The 22,322-nt window shown below is 47.3% G+C and overlaps 1 protein-coding gene across 3 annotated transcripts in view; it reads left to right on the forward strand.

Moving 5' to 3' along the window:
• The window catches only part of SCN10A (sodium voltage-gated channel alpha subunit 10), a 91,490-nt gene that overhangs the window by 56,648 nt on the left and 12,520 nt on the right, over positions 1-22,322 (forward strand). For 2 of the 3 annotated variants that reach the window (XM_021705864.1, XM_021705866.1), the window contains 9 exons: positions 5,372-5,731; positions 7,245-7,691; positions 9,068-9,208; positions 10,871-10,994; positions 12,040-12,194; positions 15,281-15,454; positions 19,579-19,701; positions 20,961-21,245; positions 21,956-22,009. In XM_021705864.1, the coding sequence (XP_021561539.1) occupies positions 5,372-5,731; positions 7,245-7,691; positions 9,068-9,208; positions 10,871-10,994; positions 12,040-12,194; positions 15,281-15,454; positions 19,579-19,701; positions 20,961-21,245; positions 21,956-22,009 (1,863 nt within the window). The remainder of the gene's footprint in view (positions 1-5,371; positions 5,732-7,244; positions 7,692-9,067; positions 9,209-10,870; positions 10,995-12,039; positions 12,195-15,280; positions 15,455-19,578; positions 19,702-20,960; positions 21,246-21,955; positions 22,010-22,322) is intronic. The other variant, XM_021705865.1, reaches the window with a different exon arrangement.

Genomic DNA, 22,322 nt, shown 5'->3' on the forward strand with positions numbered 1-22,322 from the left:
GAAGGTCTGTATAATCTTCAAAGCTTGCCTCCTGCTTGTGGAAACATGGCCAAGGCTTGTCTTCAGCTTTTAACAGTCAAAGGCTTTTTCAATCAGGGCTCATGGTTTCTTTTGCAATGCAATTCCTTCAAAACTTAGGTGGCTTCAGACCTTTCTGTGGTCTGTGACAAAGTTCTCAATTCCTCTTTTTTTCTTTGCTTTCTTATCCCCATGCCTTTCTCTTTAAACTGGTGGTTCTCAAATGGTGGCTAGGGCATTTAGAGAATCTTTGCTAAGATTTGCTTCATTTCAATTGAAAAATTTGACTGGCCTTCAATACTTAAAGACTTAATCCTATTGCTTAACTGATTGGGATCTAAAACAGTATACTTTCCTAAAACTTCAAGGCTCTAAATTTCTGGATTCTATTTCCTTTTATTTCTTATTAATCAGCCAAATATTCTCTAAGCTCATCTCTTTCTTGTAACAGCTTGACAGATGTAACCATCTACATCTGACCCACAATACTAAGGTTCTGTTTTATAAACCCTTCCTCTAGGGCTACTGGCCCATGAGGCTCATGATCAGCCCCAGAATTATCACAGGCAATAGTTCTGCCATTGCAACACAGATCAGCACTTTCTGAGCCTTCTTATATCAGTTTTCTTGTTGTCCACAACATGACCACTAAGCCAGTGCCACACATTTGATGTCTTGGGATGGCGACAGCTCTTTTTCAATGTACCAGTTTCTACATTACTCAAGATAAGTACAACTAGTTACTGTGACAATCTCTACATCTGTGAGTTGACATAATAGAGGTTTCTGTTTCACAACATATTCAGTGCTGGTTGGGAAGTTCTCCTGGAGTGTCTGCTCCATGGAGTGACTCAGGGATTCAGGATGATATGATGTCACCATCTTCAATGGTGAACTCTACAGTGGCCATGGGAGGGGATGAGAAAGTGCATTGGTGTTTTATGGCTATGCCTGAAAGTAGCATACACTACTTCTGTCTCCATCTGCACTCCATTAGCCAGAATCCAATAACATGACCTCAACTATTTGCAATTAAAGGTGGAAAACAGTCTTCCTTCGTGTCTGAGAGGAGCAGAAGAGAATGGTGACCATATAGTCAGTCTCTGCCATGCCCCATGAGACTTAATTGTTGTATCCACTCAATGCTTATTTAGATTCACCCTCATGCTTAGCACATCCTTGCTTTTTTTACATTCTTGCATGTGATACTTTCCCTCTGCCTGAAGTAGATTTTTTACAATTTCTTTAAGTGGGTGTCTTCTGGCAGGAACCTCTCTCAGTTTCATTTATCTGAAATTTGCCATTTAGTTTGCCTTTGTCTTTAAGAACAATTTCTAATGAATGTAAAGGAAGTTGATAGATGATAGTTATTTTATCTCAGTTCATTGAAGATATTATTTATTCCACAGTGTTCTAGGCTCTATTGTTGCTGATGAGCAATCAGCTTTCAATTTAACTGTTGTTCCTTTCTCTCTGGATGCTTTTAAAATCTTCTCTTTGTCTTTGCTGTTCTGTAATCTCATTAGCATGTATCTAGGTATGGGTTTATTTATTTTTTCATTTATAATGTTTAAAATTCTTTGATTTCTTGAATCTACAGATTTGTGATTTTCTTCAGTTCCAGAAAGTCCCTAGACATTCTATGGGAAAATCTAGCCTCCACACCACTCTTTTTCTTCTCTTGGCATTTATTAGATGTGTATTAAACTCTCCCACTCTATTCTCTGTGTTCTTATGCCTTTTTGATATTTTCCATCTATGTCTTTCTGGCTACCTCCTGGATAATTTATTCTGATATATCTTCAATTCATTAATTCTTTCCTAAACTGTATCACATCTCATGTGAAACTCCTCCATAGAGTTTTTTAATGTTGTGTTATATTTTTCATTTCTAGAAATTCTATTTAGTTATTTTTCAAAACTTATTATTATTTATAGTTTCTTGTTCTCTTCACATATCTTCCAGTTTGTGTTTTATTTCTTTAAGCATATTATATCTAATTATACTGTTATCTCTGGCTAATAATTTTATTACCTAAGGAAATTGAATGGCAGTTTCCACATACACATCCTGGATCTCAATCCCTCGTGATGCCTCATTATTATGTATTTGTTTGTTTTACTGCAATTCATAGACACCTTTGGGTGGGGGTGCTTTGAGACCTGGGATGTAGGCTGGTTTCTTCAGAAAGTATTTGCATTCACTTTGGCAAGGCACTTTGCAGGTTTGCTCTAAATTAAATTATCAGGTTGAAATAACTTAGTAGTGTGCATTCTAGCCAAAATCCTGTGTGAGCACCACTTTGGGGTCTAAATTCTCTGTGTCAGTTTCCCACCCTCTACCTGGACCAGACATTTAATTTTCCTGGCATTCTCCTGGGTTTATTTCTGGTTTGTCTTTACATGGAAGTTAGAGCTCTTTGGGATCTAGTCTTAAGGGGGGAGAAATTCCTGTTAGACCTTTTACCTTAGACAGGCCCTGGGATAAGTTTCCTGCTCTCCATGCTTCATGAGACCATTAAAACCTATGCTAGATTCACTTGGTTTAGCAAATGTCTTCAGAGAAAATGCTAGCTTCAACAATCTGTTTATATATCTGAATTCCCATATTTATTTAATTTTTGGCTAAAGAATTTACTTACTTTATTGATAGATCATCAATGCACCTTAGATTTTATTATCCAGCATTTTTAAAGACTTTATGTATTTATTTGATAGAGAGAAAGCTAAAGACAGAGCATAAGCAGAGGGGGAGGGGCAAAAGGAGGGGGAGAAGCAGACTCCCTGCTGAGCAGGGAGCCTGATGCAGGGCTCAATTCCAGGACCCTGGGAACATGACCTGAGCCAAAAGCAGACAGTTAACTGACTGAGCAACCTAGGCACCCCTATCCGGCATTTTTAATAACTTTTTGATGGAAAGGAAAACCCAAGGGGGATCCAGTATAGTCTACCATATTACCCTGTCTATTGATAATTTGTCATAAGGCCCACTTCATCACCAAGTGGTGACCTCCCCAGGAGAGGAACGACTTACCTTTAGACTTACTTTTCATTCTATTCTAAAAGTAAAGCATCTTAATTAAAGTAAGTTGAAAATATAAAGAAAGTTTAACTCTAAGATTTGAGATACTTGGATATATTTCCATACAAATATGTCCATGTTACCAACTTGGTTTATTTCCTTCCAGTCTTTTCCCCTCTAAATAGAAGTTTTTGTATTATGAGATTAACTAGAGAAATGGTTAATTAAATGTGAAGCAATATTCACCAGCATTTAAAAGCAACAATTTATAAATCTTATGTGATATTATAAAGAAATTCTTTTTGAGGTGCACCTGGGTGACTCAGTCGATTAAGCACCTGCCTTTGGCTCAGGTCATGATCCCAAGGTCCTGGGATCCAGCCCCGAATCGGGCTCCCTGCTCAGCAGGGAGTGTGCTTCTCCCTCTCCCTCTGCCTCTCTCCCCAGCTTGTGCTCTCTCTCTCTCTCTCTCACTCACTCTCTCTCAAATAAATAAATAAAATCTTTAAAAAAAAAAGTCATTTTGATGTAATGCTAAGCTGGGCAAAGTGTAGAGAAAGCAATTGCACGGGGGTGGAGGTGAGATTCTCAGGAATCATGGACGCATGTGGGGCTGCCCTCCTGGACCACTCACTCTAGGCACCAACAAGAGCCAGACAGCTCTCGGCAGGCACTCTGGAACTGTGTGTTGACTGATAGCTAACACTAGGGGCCCCCAATCCCAGATATCTCTAGAACAGCAAGTAAAGGGATCTTGTTCTCTTGGCTTCTGTAAAGACAATAAAAGAATTCATAGAGGACCATTCGATTCATGCCCTCTAATGATAATTACACACAACTTGCTTGCAGTTTAACCTAAGCTTAATTATGGACAACAAATTGCTACCTAACAGGACTCTAATATTAATTTCTAAACTCTCCACCCCCACCCCAACTAACTAAGGAACCAGTGGAAACTTTGATTCGATTAAGGCAAGAGTCAGTGCCCGGTCCTTTGCTTACGGCCAGTAAGCATGCCCTTGTGTCCCTCACTGTCCCCAGTCGTGCCCCACAAGGGCCCTACTCCAGTCTCTGCCTTTGTACTTGTCTAGAGTTTACTGTGAGAGTGGAAACCTGTAGCAATGATGTTGCTAAGGAAACTTGGCATTATCCCAATACCCTCCACAAAACGGCTCCATGTAGTTTCCAATGCTCAGTGTTTGTTTGGGCTTATGTGCTGCCTCTATGTTTAGTCTACGAAACTGGTGTTTTAGGCTCTGCTACCAGTATGAGGAGAATAACTTCCAGGTTGGGTCTAAAGTGAACATAGACCATTGCATGCCCCCTCCCCCACCATCACAAAGAGAAGTGGGAATGGAACTTCCTGTATAAGAGGATTAAACCTCCCTTGGGGCTTACTGCTGTGTGACTTCTAAACCTACTGTTGCTCTGTTCTGTTCAGCATTGCATCTTAACCTCCAGGCCAGAGCTACACTCCTGCTAGGTTCTCCATAAATACCCATGACAGCAGAACCCAGATACTTCTTTCTAATAAATTAAAGAACCACACAAATGTATTTTTTTAACTGTCTACACATTTATATGCATAGTGTTTATGCTCCCTTGTGGGACTTAGCACGTTCGGGTTTATAATGAAGGCTCTTTGGATCTTTGCCTATTCTTCATAACTAAGCCATTAGTTCCATGAGGGCAGGAGCCCACACATCTCTCTCCGTACACCCTACAGGTTCACACAGAGCCAGGCATATGCGTGGGTGACATTCAATGACGTGAGTAGTTTGGTTAGCCAACTAAACAAACATGTGAATGCTGGGTCCATGAAATCATATACTTGCCATTTCAGAGCTGGTGGTGGCAGCAGAAGCTGTCCATGGCCCCAAGATGAGAAATGCCCTAAGATATGATTCACCAATACCTCTCAAATACGGTGGGTCCTGATCTCCCTGCAGAAGGCTAAGCTTACTTCTGGTCAAAAGCGGGTCATTCTCATTTATTTGTGAGTTCCATCATACCCCCATAGAATAGGCCAACATTCAGGAAGTCTGTGGCTACAGAATAGAATACATAAGGCAAGACCACCACCCCACTATAAAACTCCTGACTGCCACAGTTGCTGAAGCATGTTGGTACATGAGGACCCATAGAAGGCTGGTCATATCTTTGAGTAACTGATGACAGAAAGGTCTCAAAAAGCAGCTTCCTGGGAGCACCCCCATCTTAATGAAATGAGCTGCCTTGTGCTCCTCCATGACCCTTGGTTTCGGGTCAAGACTGGAGATGAAAGGTGATGAGAACTGCAGCCAGGACCTGACAGTCTCTGTTTCTCTGCAGCTGCGGGTCTTCAAGCTGGCCAAGTCCTGGCCAACCTTAAACACACTCATCAAGATCATCGGGAACTCGGTGGGGGCACTGGGGAACCTCACCATCATCCTGGCCATCATTGTCTTTGTCTTCGCTCTGGTGGGCAAGCAGCTACTTGGGGATAATTACCGGGACAACCGGCATAATATCTCTGCACCCAATGAAGAATGGCCACGATGGCACATGCATGACTTCTTCCACTCCTTCCTCATCGTCTTCCGGATCCTGTGTGGAGAGTGGATCGAGAACATGTGGGCCTGCATGGAAGTTGGCCAGAAATCCATATGCCTCATCCTTTTCTTGACAGTGATGGTGCTAGGGAACCTGGTGGTAAGTGCTGAGCCCCCCTGAGGGCACTGTCTTGGGGGCCATTGAGGAGACTTCTGGGTTATTCTAAAAAGCTTTGAGGTTGCACATTTTTATGCCCCCATCATGCCTCCTGGACTGTAAGTCTTCAAACTTTGCAAAGTCATGTGGGGCATGTTCTAAGAACTCTCCCTTGGGAGGTTACCTGACTTGTTGGCATGAGCATATAGGAGAGGGGTGGAAAGACCTGTTTAGAATCCCAGCTCTACCACTAGTAAGGCTGGAAGACCTAGCACAAGAGACAATCTCCTCCAGCTTTAATTTCCTTAAAATCAAGAAAACAATGCTTGCTCATAGGCTTACCCAGGATATTAAATTACAGGAGATGACATATGCAAATTGCCTAGGCCACAGCAGGAACTCAGTAAATGTTAGCTGCTAGTTGTTGAAGAAAAATTTCCTTTCCCACTCTAGGGGGTCTCAAAAGATATTTTTCTCTAAGGGCATGAGAGCAGACTGATTTCTCTAAGTGACACAGGTCCTAGCTATGAGCAGGAGGGTGGGCACGATGGGACAAGATGAAAGAGAGAAGCTGGGTCATGGACAACATCCAATGCCACAATGTCAATAACAAAATCCACTCCCACATTTGGGGGAGCCCCAATTGGCCCAGCACCCCTTCTCTATCCTAGCTGGCCTCTTGCCCTCAGCTTACCCCCACCCACTGTGGTTCTGGGCACCCTTGCTGTACCAGCGCTGGTTACTGTAGGGGGACATATGGACCCTCAGAAGCCCTTTTCTGACTGCCCTGAAAGTCAACCAACTTGGATTCTTTTCCTGTAAGAGTTTTACAGACACAAGAAAGCTAAACCAGGAGAGATGAAATAACAAATTCAGACTTTTCAGTCTTTCTGATCCAGGTCATGGAGCCAGAGATGCCTTCCCCCCCCCCCATTCCTGAGTTAGGGGGTTGACAGAAGATCCTTTTTTCCAGGCTGAGCTCAGCATGCCTGCAGAGCTACAGGGGCTCCTAACCCTCAGGCAGGAAGTTTCCCTTTCTGAGCACTTTTACAGCCCTCAGGTAGTTTCCTCTTCACAACCATTCCAGAAGGGAGGGAGTCCCCACTCCCTGCTCATGGGGGAAGAATATGAAGTTGGAAACAGCAAGGAGGTTGCCCAGGATCCCAGAGTGAGGAAAAGGACCCAGGGCTTTGGCAGATGACAATGTTCCCAGGGCAGACCCACATATGTTCCTCTCCATTATCCCTGAATGTCCTTGGTTCGGCAGGGGTGATCCTTCTCTATGGCAGAAAATGTGTTTCCAAACCTTGTCCACATGAGGCAGGTCACTTGGGACATCCCCAAGACTCTCCTCAGTGGCTCTCAAAATGTCCATTCCCCCAAGAGGGAAAGCACATTGGGTGGGCAGGGAGAGGCCCAGGTTTGGTGGTCCTGCCCTCCATCTGCCAACCTGGCAGACTATGGAGGGAGTCAGTTCATTGGTCGAGCCATCTTTGCTTCCACTCCTTCTCTCCAGGTGCTCAACCTGTTCATTGCCCTGCTGCTGAACTCCTTCAGCGCTGACAACCTTGCAGCTCCAGATGAAGATGGGGAGGTGAACAACCTGCAGGTCGCCCTGGCACGGATCCAGGCTTTTGGCCATCGTACCAGGAAGGCCATTTGCAGCTTCTTCACCAGGCCTTGTCTGCTGCCCTGGCCCAAGACAGAACCCCAGCTGGTGGTGAAGCTCCCACTCTCCAGCTCCAAAGCTGAGAACCACATTGCTGCTCATGTAGCTGTGGGGAACCCCGGAGGTCTTCCAGTGTCCAGAGGCCCCAGGGACGACCACAACGACTTCATCACCAATCCTAACATATGGGTCTGTGTGCCCATTGCCGAAGGCGAATCTGACCTCGATGACCTGGAGGAGGATGGTGAAGAGGATGCTCGGAGCTCCCAGCAGGAAGTGATCCCTCAAGGGCAGGTGAGAGTCCTCCCATGGGACAGCCTCAGGGCTGGAGTGACAGGGGCAGAAGGGAAATTAGAATAAGGAGGTTTTCCAACATCAGGACTGGCACAACCTTGATGAGCCCCGGGCAAGCCAAGCACAGGAGCACTTGATGTCAGGAAGCAAATACCATGCCAAGCTTTCTGGGGGAGGTGGCATTTGAGTAGGGCCTGGAAAAAAAGGTCAGAATTCCCAGGCAAGCAGAGAGCAGGGGCAGCACCTTAGTCCCAGGCCATTTTGACATTCTTGGGATTGTCTTTCACACAACTGCCCCGCTTACTTCACCCAACTCGGGCTCTGTGCCTAAGATGCTAACGAGACTCCTCTAAGAACTAACAAGACTCCTCTAAGAACAGATGTTGTCCAGGAACGAGATTTATCTGATCTTCCTCAAAAGCCTAGGGAGTCCTGCTCATTAGGTGACTCATTTATCCAGCTTTTCCTAACAAAGGATGTCACAGGGAAATGACACTTGTTCTTTTTGGCACCAAAGAATTTAAAGCACATTTAAGCCTTTTGGTAATATACATATTTTTAAATACTTCGCACAGTTCCCTACTACCTTAAGCTGATATATCAACCCTCATTGATCTCTTCTTGGTGCCTCAGGGCATGCACTTCTGCACAGTATGGGAAGGCAGGGGTCCCCGGGGGGTCTGGAGACAGGCAGGGCTGCTGGCCAGGCTACTAAGTGACTTCAGACAGTTGTGCTTTGAGTCTGTAGCTCTACCAGAGCCTTCTCCCCCTGCAGCTGTCACTTCTCTTGTGTCCCAGCAGCTGCTATTATCAGCTGCCATATTTTACATGCCTTTGTATGGGTGACAGCCGAGGGCAGGGCATCACCATCCCCAGAATAAAGGACATGAACTTTGTGATGACTGTCTCCACTCAGAGGCATTTTCAGTTACTTTGGGGTTCTTGGGGGACTTCAGATGGCCAAGTTTGCTACCGCTCTGACCTCTGGACAGGTAATAATGGTCATGGCTAACATCTATTGAGCCAAGCACTTCATGCCAAGTGTCTTACAAGCATTCATATATTTAGTCATCAAAATCACTGAATAAAGTAGATCTTGCCTTCTCAATTTTGCAGGTGGGAAAAATGGAGATCAGGTTGAATTTATTTACCTAAAGCCACATAGCTTGTAAGGAATGGAGCCAAGAGTTAAACAGATCTGGTTATAGAGACTCCAGGCTCACTTCCCACAAGCGTGTGTGTATGCATGCATGTACGTATGTTGCAAAGATTAGGTCCTTAGCTCTGGCAGACTATGAGGGGCAAGATGTCTTCAAACTGAGAAGCAGTCAGCTGAGGGTGGGCACAGGTGCCCAGATGGGACCCTTTCTCACTAGCAGGAGCAGCTGCAGCAAGTCGGGAGGTGTGAGGGCCACCTGGCACCCAGGAGCCCAGGCTCTGGAATGTCCTCTGAGGCCCTGGCTTCCCACGCGGGTGAGAAGTGGAAAGACGGTGCTGCTGCCCAGGCCCCTGCAGAGGTAGGTATGTGAGCTTCCAGGAGAGGTTGAACAGCCTGCCAGACACTGACCGGTGTGATGGTAAGGGCTGGAGGATGGGGCTGCTCGGGAAGTGATGTTTCAGAATGCAGTCAACCACACAACCTCACATCTCATCATGAGTAATGTTAAGGTCCGTCCTAACCTCTGGGCTGGTCAGCACAATTTCCGTGGAAAGAAGGTGGTTCCACAAGTTGGGGGGTAAGGGGTTATGAGGATGAGATCCTCCACCTCTCTGAGTCTCCTTGTCTTCGTCTCTGAAACTGAATGGTAATGCCTACCTGGTAGGATTCTTTTGAAGCTTAAATGAGATGCTGCTTGTCAAGTGTTCTGTTCTTGCCTGAGATGGAATAAGTGCCCATAATATGACAGCCAAGAAACAAGGGAACAGAAGACAATGTGCAGAGAAAGTATATTTCTGAGCCAGCAGATGAAAGTCAGAGTCGCTCGGGGGTGAGGAAGTCTTCCCTGTGACTCCCCCCACCCCCACTCTCTTTTGTCCACATCCTTTTTTCCAGCCAAAAACATTCTGGTGCTCTGGAGAGGCAGTCTAATGAGTAGTGTACTGATAGCCTTATACAGACTGGACAGGAAGCAAAATTGGGGTTTAGGAGTGTCTCACAAGAGGTAAAAGGAAACTTGGTGGTTTCATTACAAATCTTTGAAGAAAACAAGCTACAGGGAAGAGGCATCGAGAAAGATTTAGTGTCATTAATACCACGGCATTAAAGTCAGGAATTGAACTTGACACCTAGCCTCTGAGAGCTGACGCCGTGACAGGCACCAGGCCGGGCAAAGATAAGGAAGACATCATTCATGTCCCAAGTTATCACGCCCTTCAGCTTGAGGAATGTCAGCCACTGGCCGTGTGCCCCTGGGCAGGGATGACCACAGCAGGGTGAAAGGAGAGGGTGGGCTTAGAAGGGGTTAGGGGACCCCAGCGTGAACAGAAACCACTTGATTCCTGCTGGGCGAGGATTGCCACCTTCTACACATGGACATCGTGTTTCCTTCAGAGCATTCTCAGGATTCCCCTGGCTAGTTGTCTCTACTCTGTGTTTTCAGTATGCAGCTGCTGGGTACTGGTTTGGTTTTGGTTTTGTTTTGTATATTTTTGTCCACGACCCTGGCCAGGCAGAGAAGGGCCTGACAGTGACAGATGGGGACCCACCCCACCATTTGGGTCCATTAGCCGAGCTATCAGGTTTACTAATATGAGAGCAGCTTCAACTCCTAATTGAATTCATCTGGAGACATTACAGGGCTGGAGCTGCCAGGAGGGCAGCAGGGCTCCTGCAGCATTGCTCCGTGATTAAATATTCAGGCCCAGTGACTGCCACGAGTCTTTATGGGGGTAATTACAGTGTCTCGGGCCCTCGCCAGCACTCCATCAGGGGCCTGGACATTTAAAGCCTCACACAGCTAAACCTCTGGGGCTCCATAGAGAACATCACTGTTCTGGGCCTCAGCTGGCAAGGCACCAAACACACAAGGATCACTGCAGGGGGGTGGGGGGGGGTCTGGCCCCAACGGGCTCTCCCTGCATCTCGGAGCCCTTGGCCGGGCAGACCTGTACAGACCGTGTGCAGACTCACTGGGGCCCTCAGAGAGCCGAGTTCACTGCCCTGGGCTTCTGCCCTGCAGGGAGGGGACGAGACAAGCTCCTCAGAAGGCAGCACAGTGGACTGCCTGGATCCCGAGGAGATCCTGAGGAAGATCCCTGAGCTGGCAGATGACCTTGAAGAACCAGATGACTGCTTCACAGAAGGTAAAGCAGCAACCAAAGGCCTCCCCATGCTGACCTTCATTCGGGCCAGAATCCCACTCAACAAGCTCTCATCCGGGCACCTGTGTGTCCAGGGCCCTGGCCTGGGGTCCACGGGAGACAGACACACAGGGTCCCTCGCTGCCTCCTCCCTAAGCTGGAGGGGCCAGCATCAGACACAAACACCATGCTCCCAGCAGCCTAGTGGGGCCATGTCAGATGCGGCCACCAGTGCTGGGCCTTCCTCCTCACCCTCGAAAACACCTCGGACTTAAAAACCAGGCCTCTTGAGGCTGAACGGGATAAAAGTAAACACTCTTGTTTGGGGACATAAAGGACGCAGAGGAGGGCCATATCTGTGTCCCTCAGTCTTTGGTGTAGCTCTGAAAGGCAGAACAGATGTCCACGGCCATAGCACCCTGAATGCACCTCATCTTGTCCTAAAGGCAGAAAATACATCTTAGTCTGTTTTCCCTCCATGTTTAGAATAGAGAGGCACATTGTGTTCTCACTAGATCTGCCTGCAATAAGGGGATATACATAGAGTTCATACTATGAAAGTCATTGTGGCTTCAATACTAAAAAATCTATACATTAAAAAGCAACAACACTTCCTTGAGTTTCCAGTTCCACACAACCCGGGGCTGGACTGGACCCAGGCCCCATCCCAGCCATGCGGTGGCCTCTCAAGTGATCAAAGACTCAGAGCATAGCCCCTCAGACAGCACTAGGCCCAGGCCCCACGGCTTGTCAAGCTTCCAGAAATGGGTGGGCATAGGACAGGGGTCACCTGTATCCTCTCCAAGAAGGACGGTAATTGGGGAGGAGTTGAGAGTGGGTGAGACCAATGGTAGGGAAGAACACCCGAAGGGCAGGATCGAGAGGCTACCTGAAAGGGGTGCAGCTTCTCTCGTATTCCAGAGATTTCCTTTCCTATGGGGTGGCAAGTGGGTTTCCCAGCAGAGTGCTTTCCCAACAGGGCTAGAGCAAAAATGCTCCTCCCTCCCCAGGGGGACATCCCTCACCATCAGTCACCTCTCTCCCACAGGCTGTCTTCGCCACTGTCCCTGCTGTAAAGTGGATGCCAGCAAGTTTCCGTGGGCCATGGCCTGGCAGGTGCGCAAGGCCTGCTACCGCATCGTGGAGCACAGCTGGTTTGAGAGCTTCATCATCTTCATGATCCTGCTCAGCAGTGGGTCTCTGGTAAGGGGAGGCAGGGGCCCTGCCCCAAAGCCCTCCAGATTGGGTCTCCCACAATCCCGATGCCCTGGAGCTGGAGCAATGAGCTCCCCTGAGTCCTAGCCTGAAAGCCCCCAGCCGATGGCCGGCAGGAGATCTACAGGCCAGCACACTGGGTTCTTCTTAGCAGCAGGGGAGGGTAGGTTCTTGCAGTCCCCGTGTCCCCACCTGCTAAACCTGGCTGCAAGTATTTCAAGCAGTGAGGGCATGCCTCCCACTTCATAGCTGGGGAAACTGACACTCAAAGGGCCTGAGGCAGTTGTCCATGTTTACCCAGCTTGTCAGCAGCAAAACCTACCTCTGCCCTCATTTGATCCCAAAGCCCCAGGCTTTCTACCCCCTGGCCTCCCAAACACTGGCCTTCTCTGAAGGCCCAGTGCAAAGACTGCCATCCTTCTGTCTTATCAAGCCACTTGCAAATGCTATTACTCGTTCAAAGCTCACAGCAAATCATTATATCAGCACTTCTCAAAATGTAATTACCTGGGGAGCTTGTTAAAAGGCAGATTCTGAATCAGATCTGGGGTGGGGCCTGAGAATTGGCATTTCCAACAAGCTCCAAAGACCACACTTTAAATAACAAGACCTTACAGGCATAGAAATTCTGACTTAGGAGCCACTTCCTTAGCCCCTTGCTGAACGGTCAGCTTTGTAGGACAAGGAAGGATGCTTCTGGTTGCGCCATGGCTTATGCTCCCTGCACAATCTTCCCTAATCTTCCCAGTGGACCAAGGCAGCTGTAGACACAGGAAGGGACTCGTCATCCCCAGTTGTCTGCCTCTTATGGAATGAAGAAGGCACAGCCCAAAGACATGAAGGGGACTGCCTGGGGTCCCAGCTAATTAGTTAAAGGGAAGACGAGAAACCCTCACTCCTGACTCATGGTTCCAAGTGTTTTCACTTGTTTTGCTCTTAATGTGTCATTTACTCCCTAAAAACAATCTACTGGATATCTGGCCACCTACTTAAACACCAGATTTCCCAGGAAGGGTGACCAAACTGCTCAGTGTATGGCCCACATGATCTGGGGTGGGGGGTGGCCAGGCGGGCAATGGCACTAGGGCCGACGGCGAAGAGTGTCTCTGGGAGCAGGGCTGCTCTGTCACCACGAGGGTGGGGGAGGGGTGGCAGCATCCAAAGGGGCCCACTGCTGGGCACAGGGCAGCAATTGTCCTCGGCCCTAGCCGGCTCTGTACAGCTCTGGTGTTCCAACCACATCGTCGGGCAAGAGGGGGCTGGGTGCTGATTTCTCCCTCCCCTCCCCTCTTTCCTGTCCTCCTTGATGAGGACAATAGTCCCATCTGCTGTTGACAAGGTGCTTCCCTCATTACCTCCTCCTCTCCTGTCTTTCCCCATGGGCCTCCTTCCTCATTTCTCTTCTCCATGCTCCCCTGCTCCTTCCTTTCTTTCTGTTCCCCTGCTCCACTCACCCCAGCTGCTCCCCTCCCTCCCAGCAGGGAGGGCAGATCCTGCACCAGCTGCTGGGCCCTCACCTCCCCATCTCCTTCCCCAAGGGACTGAACAGGCTGGCACCAAATTTAGTCTTCCTTATGCTTTTACTTTGAGTACTTTAAAAAAAAAAATAACATGAGTTTTCATCTGACAAAGTAAAGTGCAAAAAAAAAAAAACCCTTGGAAATTATGGGAAGATGCAAAGAAAAAATATCACCCATTTTCCTATCTCTCAAAGAGAATCTCACTTTGAAAACATTTTAGTATACTTCCTTCCCATCTTTCTTATGCATATAATACATAAATATTACAAAACTGAAACCACATTTATGCATTCTGTAATTTCTCAGTAAATTCTCACAGTAAATATACTCCTACTATCTGACTTAGTGGCTGCAGTGCATTCCGTTATGGAATGCACCACCATTTACGTAAATAATGCCGGTGTTTCCTTCTAATAAGCATTGAATAGCCTGTGTCGACTCCTTTGAGGACATTGGCTTCTTTCCTGTCTTGGGTCCGATTAGAAGCAGAATCCAAAGCAGGGATTCTTGGGCAAGCTGCTTGTGGAGGGCGTGCTCTGAGGTGGAGCCCGTGAGGGAGGCAGGACCAGGAGAGGAGCTAAAAGACGCAGCTCCCACAAAGTCCACCTCAGCCTGATGCCGCAGGAGCTATGGAGCATAAAGGGTGTCACAGAGCGGTCCCACCTTGAGGCAAAGGGGGCAGTCACTGGCTGCAGCTGCCCTCAGACCAAGCATTTAACCTCTTAGGCATTTCTGCAGGTGGAGGCAGTTCCCCTCAGCTCAGGGAGGTCCTCAGGAAAAGGGGGCATCCGCCAGCTGATAGCAGCCAACCTGGCAGCACCTGGGGGATAGCTGCCCTGGCCCCTCCAAGGGCATCTGTGGGGGGGCACTAGCACATCCTGGGTCCTTAGGCTAAATTCGTGAAGGTGGAATTGCTGGGTTCCTGAAATCTTTGAGTCCTCTTGCCAAATTGGTCTCCCAAAAGACTGGACTGGTTTTGAGCCCCCGGTCAGGTATGAGAGGAGTGACCTCCCCACAGCCACAGCAACGCTGGCCTTGCCTTCATTCTTTTCTATCTTCACCGATCTCATGAGAGAAAAATGGTATCGTCTTTTTGTTTGAATTTCCTTAATTACCAGTGAGATAGAATATTCTTTTTCAGAGGTTCATGGGCAATTCTTACTTTCATTTTTTGGGAACTGCCTGTGAACATCTTTTGATGCTTTTATTTTTAAACCAAGTCGCTGTTAGGATCCCTTTGGTTCACTTCCAAGCCCCAATTTGAGGTTTCCTTTCTCCCTTGCTTTCAGCTCCCCTGCAAAGAGTGAGCCAGGCTTCAGGCCCCGTTGGCTCTAGGGGGTCCTGGTTTGTATGTCACAGTGCCTCTTCCACTATCCCTCTGAGCCCCACCCCACACACATACCCTAAGCAGAGAAAACAAAATGATACAGGCAAGCTGGTTCCCAAAGTCCTCCCAGGGGTTGAGGGCAGGGCTGGTGGGGTCCTTCCTTATCACTGGGCACCAGGGCTGTGGGTCCAGGCAGATGACAATTCTGCTCCCTTTCTTCCTTCCAGGCCTTTGAAGACCATCACCTTGACCAGAAGCCCACAGTGAAGGCCTTGCTGGAATATACTGACAGGGTGTTTACATTTATCTTTGTATTCGAGATGCTTCTCAAATGGGTGGCCTATGGCTTCAAAAATTACTTCACCAATGCCTGGTGCTGGCTGGACTTCCTCATTGTGAACGTGAGTGGCTCATTGGCACACATGGGGTTTGGGGTCCTCACCTCTGATGGATGGCTGCAGCTAGCACCAAGGAATCTGGGGCCTTGCCTCATGGGCCCCTCCAAAGTCTTGAGCACTTAGCAAGGTCTCTGAGAATAGCCTGCACACTGGTGAATGGTAAGATCAGACAGTACACGATTCTGGCACAGTGGTGATGCTCAAGTGAGTCTTTGGTTCCTAGGCCTCCGTCCAGAAAGACCACTGACTGCCTTCTGTATTTTATATCCAAAGCAAGATGACATGTGAGGCTCTCAAGGGTCTTATGACCTTGCATCCCTTGACAGGGCTTCTGGACTGAGGGGAGCCAAGGACTGCACAGCCCAGAGACTCTTCCCACCTGCTGATTCAGTGGTCCTCAGCCCTGGCTATACTTTAGAATCACCTGGGGAACTCTTAAAAATACAATGAACCAACACTGCTACTCCCGGAGATTCAGATCTCTCCGGTCCTAGGTGGAGCCCAGGCATCAGTATCTTATAAAAGCTCCTAGGCATTGTCCAATATGTGTGCAGCCAGATTGAGAATCAGTGAGCTTGCCCCACCAGCTTCTCCCCAGTGGCACTAAAAGGGACAGAGGGCCCCTTTGGAGAGATGCTGAGTTGAAGTACATGTGTTCAGACTCACACTAACCTGAGGCCACTTACCACTGCAAGAGGAGATTGACCAAGTGCCTCCCACGTGCTAGACCTGTGATTCCTCACCACTGTGAGGAGACCAACCTCAATGAAACCTCCTAAGAGCCTTCCTAGCCCCCAAAAGCCAGGAGATGTCTCTCCCTCCTCCTACCCATGACCATCTTCTATCTCTGTCCAGGTCTTTGCCCTCTTGGCTTTGCCGGATGGCTGCCTGAGTGTTTTGCTCACTGTGGCACAGCTGAGGGTCCCCACAGGCAGGGGGAGGTTCATGCTGTGTTTGTCTCTGACTCCCACACTCCAACAGCCACCAGGACCAATGTCTGCACATCAGAGGTGTCAGGAAATGTGTCTGTATTCAATGCTCACCTCCTGAAGCTGGACGGGGTCCAGTACAGAACATTCTGTCCAGCCTCCTGTGCTGGCAGGTCCCCCACAGGAGGTCTGTGTACTCAATTCTCTTCTTTCCTGATACCAAAGTGCTGGCAGCATTGGGACACTGTACCACAGGGATTAGCTGTGAGGCTTGAAATCTGAGTCACAGGTGATAGCTTTGTGCATATAAAATAATCATTCATAAATGAAGGAAAAGTGTTTTATTCTGGCTTCACACCCCTGTTAGGGGCACAGTCGCTCTTACAGACATACATCTCACTCATTTAAGTCCTGATCACCTTAAATGCTCACCCTCTCATTCCAACCATCCTCCTCCTAATTCTTCCTTCTGATCATCCATCCTTACTTCCACATATCCCTCCTTCCATCTACCCAGCCATTCACCCTTCCTTTTTCCTTTCTTCTAAACATCCATTCGTCTTTACTTCTTCCATCTATCCTGTCAGTCCTCTCCTTCCTTCCATCCATTCTCATTCTTCTTTCTCTCTTCTCTTCTGCCTATCCATTCATCCTAACCTTCCTTTCATCTATCTATCAACTGGTCCTTAATCCTTCTATCTTTCTAGCTTTCGGTTCACCTTTCTGACTACTCAGTCATCTAACCTTCTATTCACTCATTCATGCAACTTTGATCCAAGCATCCTCCTAGCCATTCATTCTTCCGTCTTCCAATTTTTCCTTTAACCATCCATCTATCCTTCTTTCTTTCTTAAAAGATTTTATTTATTTATCTGAGAGAGAGAGTGCATGCACAAGAGGGGGAAGAGACAGAGGGAGAAGGAGAAGCAGACTCCCCACTGAGCAGCGAGCCCAACATGTGGTTCCATCCCAGGACCCCAGGATAACCTGAGGTGAAGGCAGGCCCATAACTGACTGAGCCACCCAGATGCCCCCATCCTTCCTTCTTTCCACCCATCTGCCCATTCATCCTTTTTCCTTCCACTCCTCCACCTAACCAATCAACTTTCCATCCATTCTCAAATCTCTTCCATTCATTTATTCTATCCAACTCTCTTTCCATTCATCTATCAATCATTTTACCCAGCCATCCATTCTTCTCCCTTTCATCCATTCCATCTCTCCACTAGGCTATACTTCCATATTTTATGCTTCTTCTTTCTTTTATCCTTCCTTTCAACTGCCTGTCCTATCCATCTTTGTGTCCTTTTAATACATTATTCTATTCAAACATCCTTCCATCCACCTTCCTTCTCTTCTCTCCTTTCTCTCATCCATCCCAACATTCTTCTATCTTTTCTTAAATTTATCAAATGTTTATTTATGACTACTGAATATAGGATTGTCTTATGAAATGCTCTGGAAGAGGCAGAAGCCAAGAAATAAAAACTCCCTGTCTCCAGGAGTTTGTGCTATAATCTTTCAGCAGATAAGACACACAAAGAGAAATAAACCTATTATAAGGGGGGGGGGGATGTGGTGAGCACTGCTGAAAATAATTAGTGTCTTAGGGACACAGAGATATGAACCTGTGGGGGTGAGGTAGTTGGGAAGGCTTCATATAAGAAATGACATTAAATGTGGGGCTTAAAATGAGCAGGAGCATTGAGGTGCAAAGAGGACTGGGGGGGCAATTTTAATTAAAAGATGACCCTGAGCAAAAGTACAGACACAGGTATATTTAAGGAACAATTTTATTTGGGTAGAATATATGAGTGAAACATGGCTGAAAAAGCAGTCTGCAGCTACATAACACAGGCTAAGGAATCTGGAACTTAACCTGAGGGTGATAAAGCACCAGTGAAGTCTGGGAGTAAGAGACATACATGATTATAATCAAATTTGCATTGGAGAATGGATGCAATACTAGAGACCAGTTGGGAGGCTAGGAGTCCGAGCAGAGGGAGTGGAGCTGGGCTTGGGTGGAGGGCTTTGATGGAGAGACCCCAGACCCTGATTGCTCCAACTATAGATTTTGCACATGAGGCAACCTTCCCAGGAGGCTGAGCAAAAGACTGAATGGGGTCCAGCATGAAACTGGCCCCAAACCTCCCCACTTTCTGTCAGCCAGACAGCTGGGTGCCACCTGCTGGTGTCTGGAGTCCTGCATGGATGAAGAAAGGGGTTTTTTTTCCATTCCAGTTCTTTGTCTTGGTGGAATAAGCCACCCATTCAGAGAATAGACATTGTTTGAGGCTCTAGCACCCAAATGTAGACCCCTTTCTTTCTGAAGGTCTGGTGTACCTCCCCACCTAGCTGCCAGGATAGGCTAAGCCTGAATTCAGCCCACCAGTCATGGTGCAGTTGGGACCTTCCAGGATTGGGTCACAGTCTCCAGCAAGCGAAGCCCATGTGTGTGGTAACACCCTGGCACCTTCAAAGTTCCTGGAAGGTGTGACCATTTGTCCATGTCAATTTGTGTCCTTCACAGTCCTTGGTCCAACACTTTAAAAGAAGGCCAACAGGGAATCACAACCCAGTTATTATATCGCAGCCATCTGTCAAAGCTGGATTTCATGGACCCATGCCATTCACTCTTCCTTTGACGCCCTCATTTTATACAGGGGAAAAATATGACCTGGACTAGCAAAGTACTGATCCAAAACCACGAAAAAAAAAAATCAGGAGTTGAGAGGGAACTAGACCCCACCAAGACCAGGACTCTTTGCCCTCCACTTTCCTGAGCTAATACAATTGAGACTCACTTTGCGTTCTTCAAAATAGACTTTCAGCATAACCCCCACGAAGGAAATCATCTCTCCAAGTCTCTGAAAGTCAGAGTTTCAAGGCTGTTGAAGTCTGGCTGGTGCCTCTGGAGGGGAAAAGGAAGGCTGATATAATACATTGGGAGCTTGACCACCTACACACCACAGCATGGTGATGTAGAAGACTGAGTTTTTCCTTCCCAAGGGTTCAGAGAAGTGATGAATGAAATCTTTAATAAGGGAAAGAGACTGAACTCTCTCTAGAGCTTTCACTGGAGTTCAAAATAAGATGGAAGCCAGGATGATGGCTTGGACAGGGTAGGGCATAGGAGGGATTTCCTGTCTCCTTCTACCAGTGACTTCTGGAATGCTTTTGCTCTCTGCCTGCACTCAGATCTCCCTGACAAGCCTTATAGCGAAAATCCTGCAGTATTCTGATGTGGCATCCATCAAAGCCCTTCGGACCCTCCGTGCCCTGAGGCCCCTGCGGGCTCTGTCTCGATTTGAAGGCATGCGGGTAAGACCTATCTCCAAACTGCTCTGGTCTGCTGCATTTGGTACCCTTCCCCCCTCTCACACCCTCCATGTCCCTGAACCTGAGCTCTGGACCTACCCTAACAGGTGGGCTCTGGGTCCTCGCTTCCTGCTGGGACTTTGGTGGCACTGCCATGTCCTAATGCTCTGGTTTTCCTTCGTGTCCCTTTATGAGCACTCTTTCCCTTCTCAACTCAAATATCATGTCTATCAACACTCAGACTCACACTTTCCTGCTCATAGTGAAGTGATCCGGCTTCAACATCTCTTACTTCCATCTTCCCACCCTACCTATTGTCCTTTTTTGCCAAAATCTCCAGAACACCCCAAACCCTTCATTTTTCCAAGACAAATGAGCCTTTCCTCTGACACTCCATTTAAATGTGGTGGCACCATCAGCTCAGCACCATGGCCACCATCCACTGGAATGCATCCTCTCCAACACAGCGTAGTCATGAGGTCCTATGGATTCTTCCCTTTCATCCACCCCTGGCCTTGCCCATCACTGTCACCTCCACTTTGCCCTCACTCTCTTCCTCACAATGGAATGCTCACAAGCCAGGCCCTTGAATTACTGGAGAGGGGGGGGAACAAGGGACTGTTAATTTGTCCCCCTCCCCTTCTTAATGACAAAAGGCTCCAAGTACTAAAAATGAGGTTTTGCTTTCTTCCACCATTGACTCAAAGAGGACATCCTACCTTCAAAAATAAAAGTGGACTTTAAAAATTCACTTGTGCCTTCACAAACACTAGGAACTTATGATTGAAATAGTTTGAAATTTGTTTTATTTTATGTCTACATTGCTGCTTTACAAAAAGCAAGTTTGTGAATATAGATTTCAATTTTCACTGATTCTTGACTAAGGCATACCTTGAGCTATATTTTTTAAAGTCCTTTTAAAATAGTATTTAAGAAGAATAAAGCAAGGTCCTAGAAGTCTGTATGTGCAAGCACAACACACACACTCACACCCCTAAAAGAGCATGGGTGTACTATAAGTTCATCCATCTTCTCAATCCTGGGAAAATACCCTAAAACCTGCCCAGAATGTTTAGGGAGAAGATCTAAACCCATCTTCAGCTTCCCAGTGCCTCTCAATCTTCTGAGTCTGAATTATTGTCCTAATTAACCCACTTCTCTTGCTGCTTCCAAAGGCCACTGGCTCATGAAGCAGACTGAGTGTAGACAGAAGTGGGATCCAGCAAGAAGGGTTCCAGATCCTTTTGCATTCCCCCCCACAGGTGGTGGTAGATGCCCTGGTGGGTGCCATCCCATCCATCATGAATGTCCTCCTCGTCTGCCTCATCTTCTGGCTCATCTTCAGCATCATGGGTGTGAACTTCTTTGCGGGGAAGTTTGGGCGGTGCATCAACAAAACCAATGAACACCTTTCTCTTGTGCCTTTGTCTATTGTGAATAACATATCTGACTGTAAAGATCAGAACCACACTGGCAGCTTCTTCTGGGTCAATGTGAAAGTCAACTTTGATAATGTTGCAATGGGTTACCTAGCACTTCTGCAGGTGGTAAGTCTGGAGATCAACCATGTCTGTTCCTTTGGCTACTTGATAATGTAGAGGGTCTGGTGTCTTCCAGAAGTTGCTATGTAGAGACTCTGCAAGGGGTAGCAATCAGTGTGAGCTGAAGTCACTACCTATTCCTACAGACCGGCATGAGGCTAAAGGACCTTACCCATGAAAGCAATGTCACAGTGATACAATTAGACAAGTGTGGGCTGGCAGCATAGAATAAAGGGATGAACCTGCAGTGCAGTTGTATCAGGTGATGACTTAGAATTCACTATTTGTACAAAATAGACATGATATAGCCACCTGTTCAGTCTTCTACTGAAGATCCTCTCCTAGACAGTAATAAATTGTATTACAGGTCTATTATAATGCAAGAAAGTGCTGGTGGTGATGACAGGCAAACACATTCACACTTCCATTCATTCATCCATACCTTGCCTCCATCCAATCAGGTGTTGATGCAATTGCTTACACATTTGTCATGCAGTTACCCACACCTACCTACATTCCACTGTTTGTTCATGCATTGGTTCAACAAATAATCCCTGAGTAGCTGTGGTGGGCCAGGTGCTGTGCTTAGCCCTGGCAGATATAGAGAACTGCCTCCAGGGGCCTGTGCTCTGTGAGAAAAACAGACAAGTGAATCAAAACAGAGTTCAGTGTAGACAATGCACAGACACTGAGTGACCTCTGCTCCTTGTTTCCAGGCAACCTTTAAAGGCTGGATGGACATCATGTATGCAGCTGTTGATGCCCGAGATGTGAGTCTCAGTCTGCTGTGCCTACTGCCTTCCCCTCAGTGCATCCCACTCACATCAGTCTATTTGAAATGGACTGAAGGTGGCTTTGGTACCAGAAAAAGCAGTCCCCCAACAGCCTGGCCTTATCCCTCCCTAGAGCAGTGTCCAGCTGGCCCTCTATTGAATGTTTAAGCCAACCTCACCTGTTCCCCTACCAGGCACAATCCCCAGGCATTTCAAGTTCTCCTGCTCACCATTGAGGAAAATATCAGATAACATCCCCAGGACTGTGTGTGAGGGCACTTCCTGGGCAGAGGGAGGAGCAGGGTGGTGG

The sequence above is a fragment of the Neomonachus schauinslandi genome, chromosome 1, assembly GCF_002201575.2.
Source record: "Neomonachus schauinslandi chromosome 1, ASM220157v2, whole genome shotgun sequence".
NCBI classification, from domain to species: domain Eukaryota; kingdom Metazoa; phylum Chordata; class Mammalia; order Carnivora; family Phocidae; genus Neomonachus; species Neomonachus schauinslandi.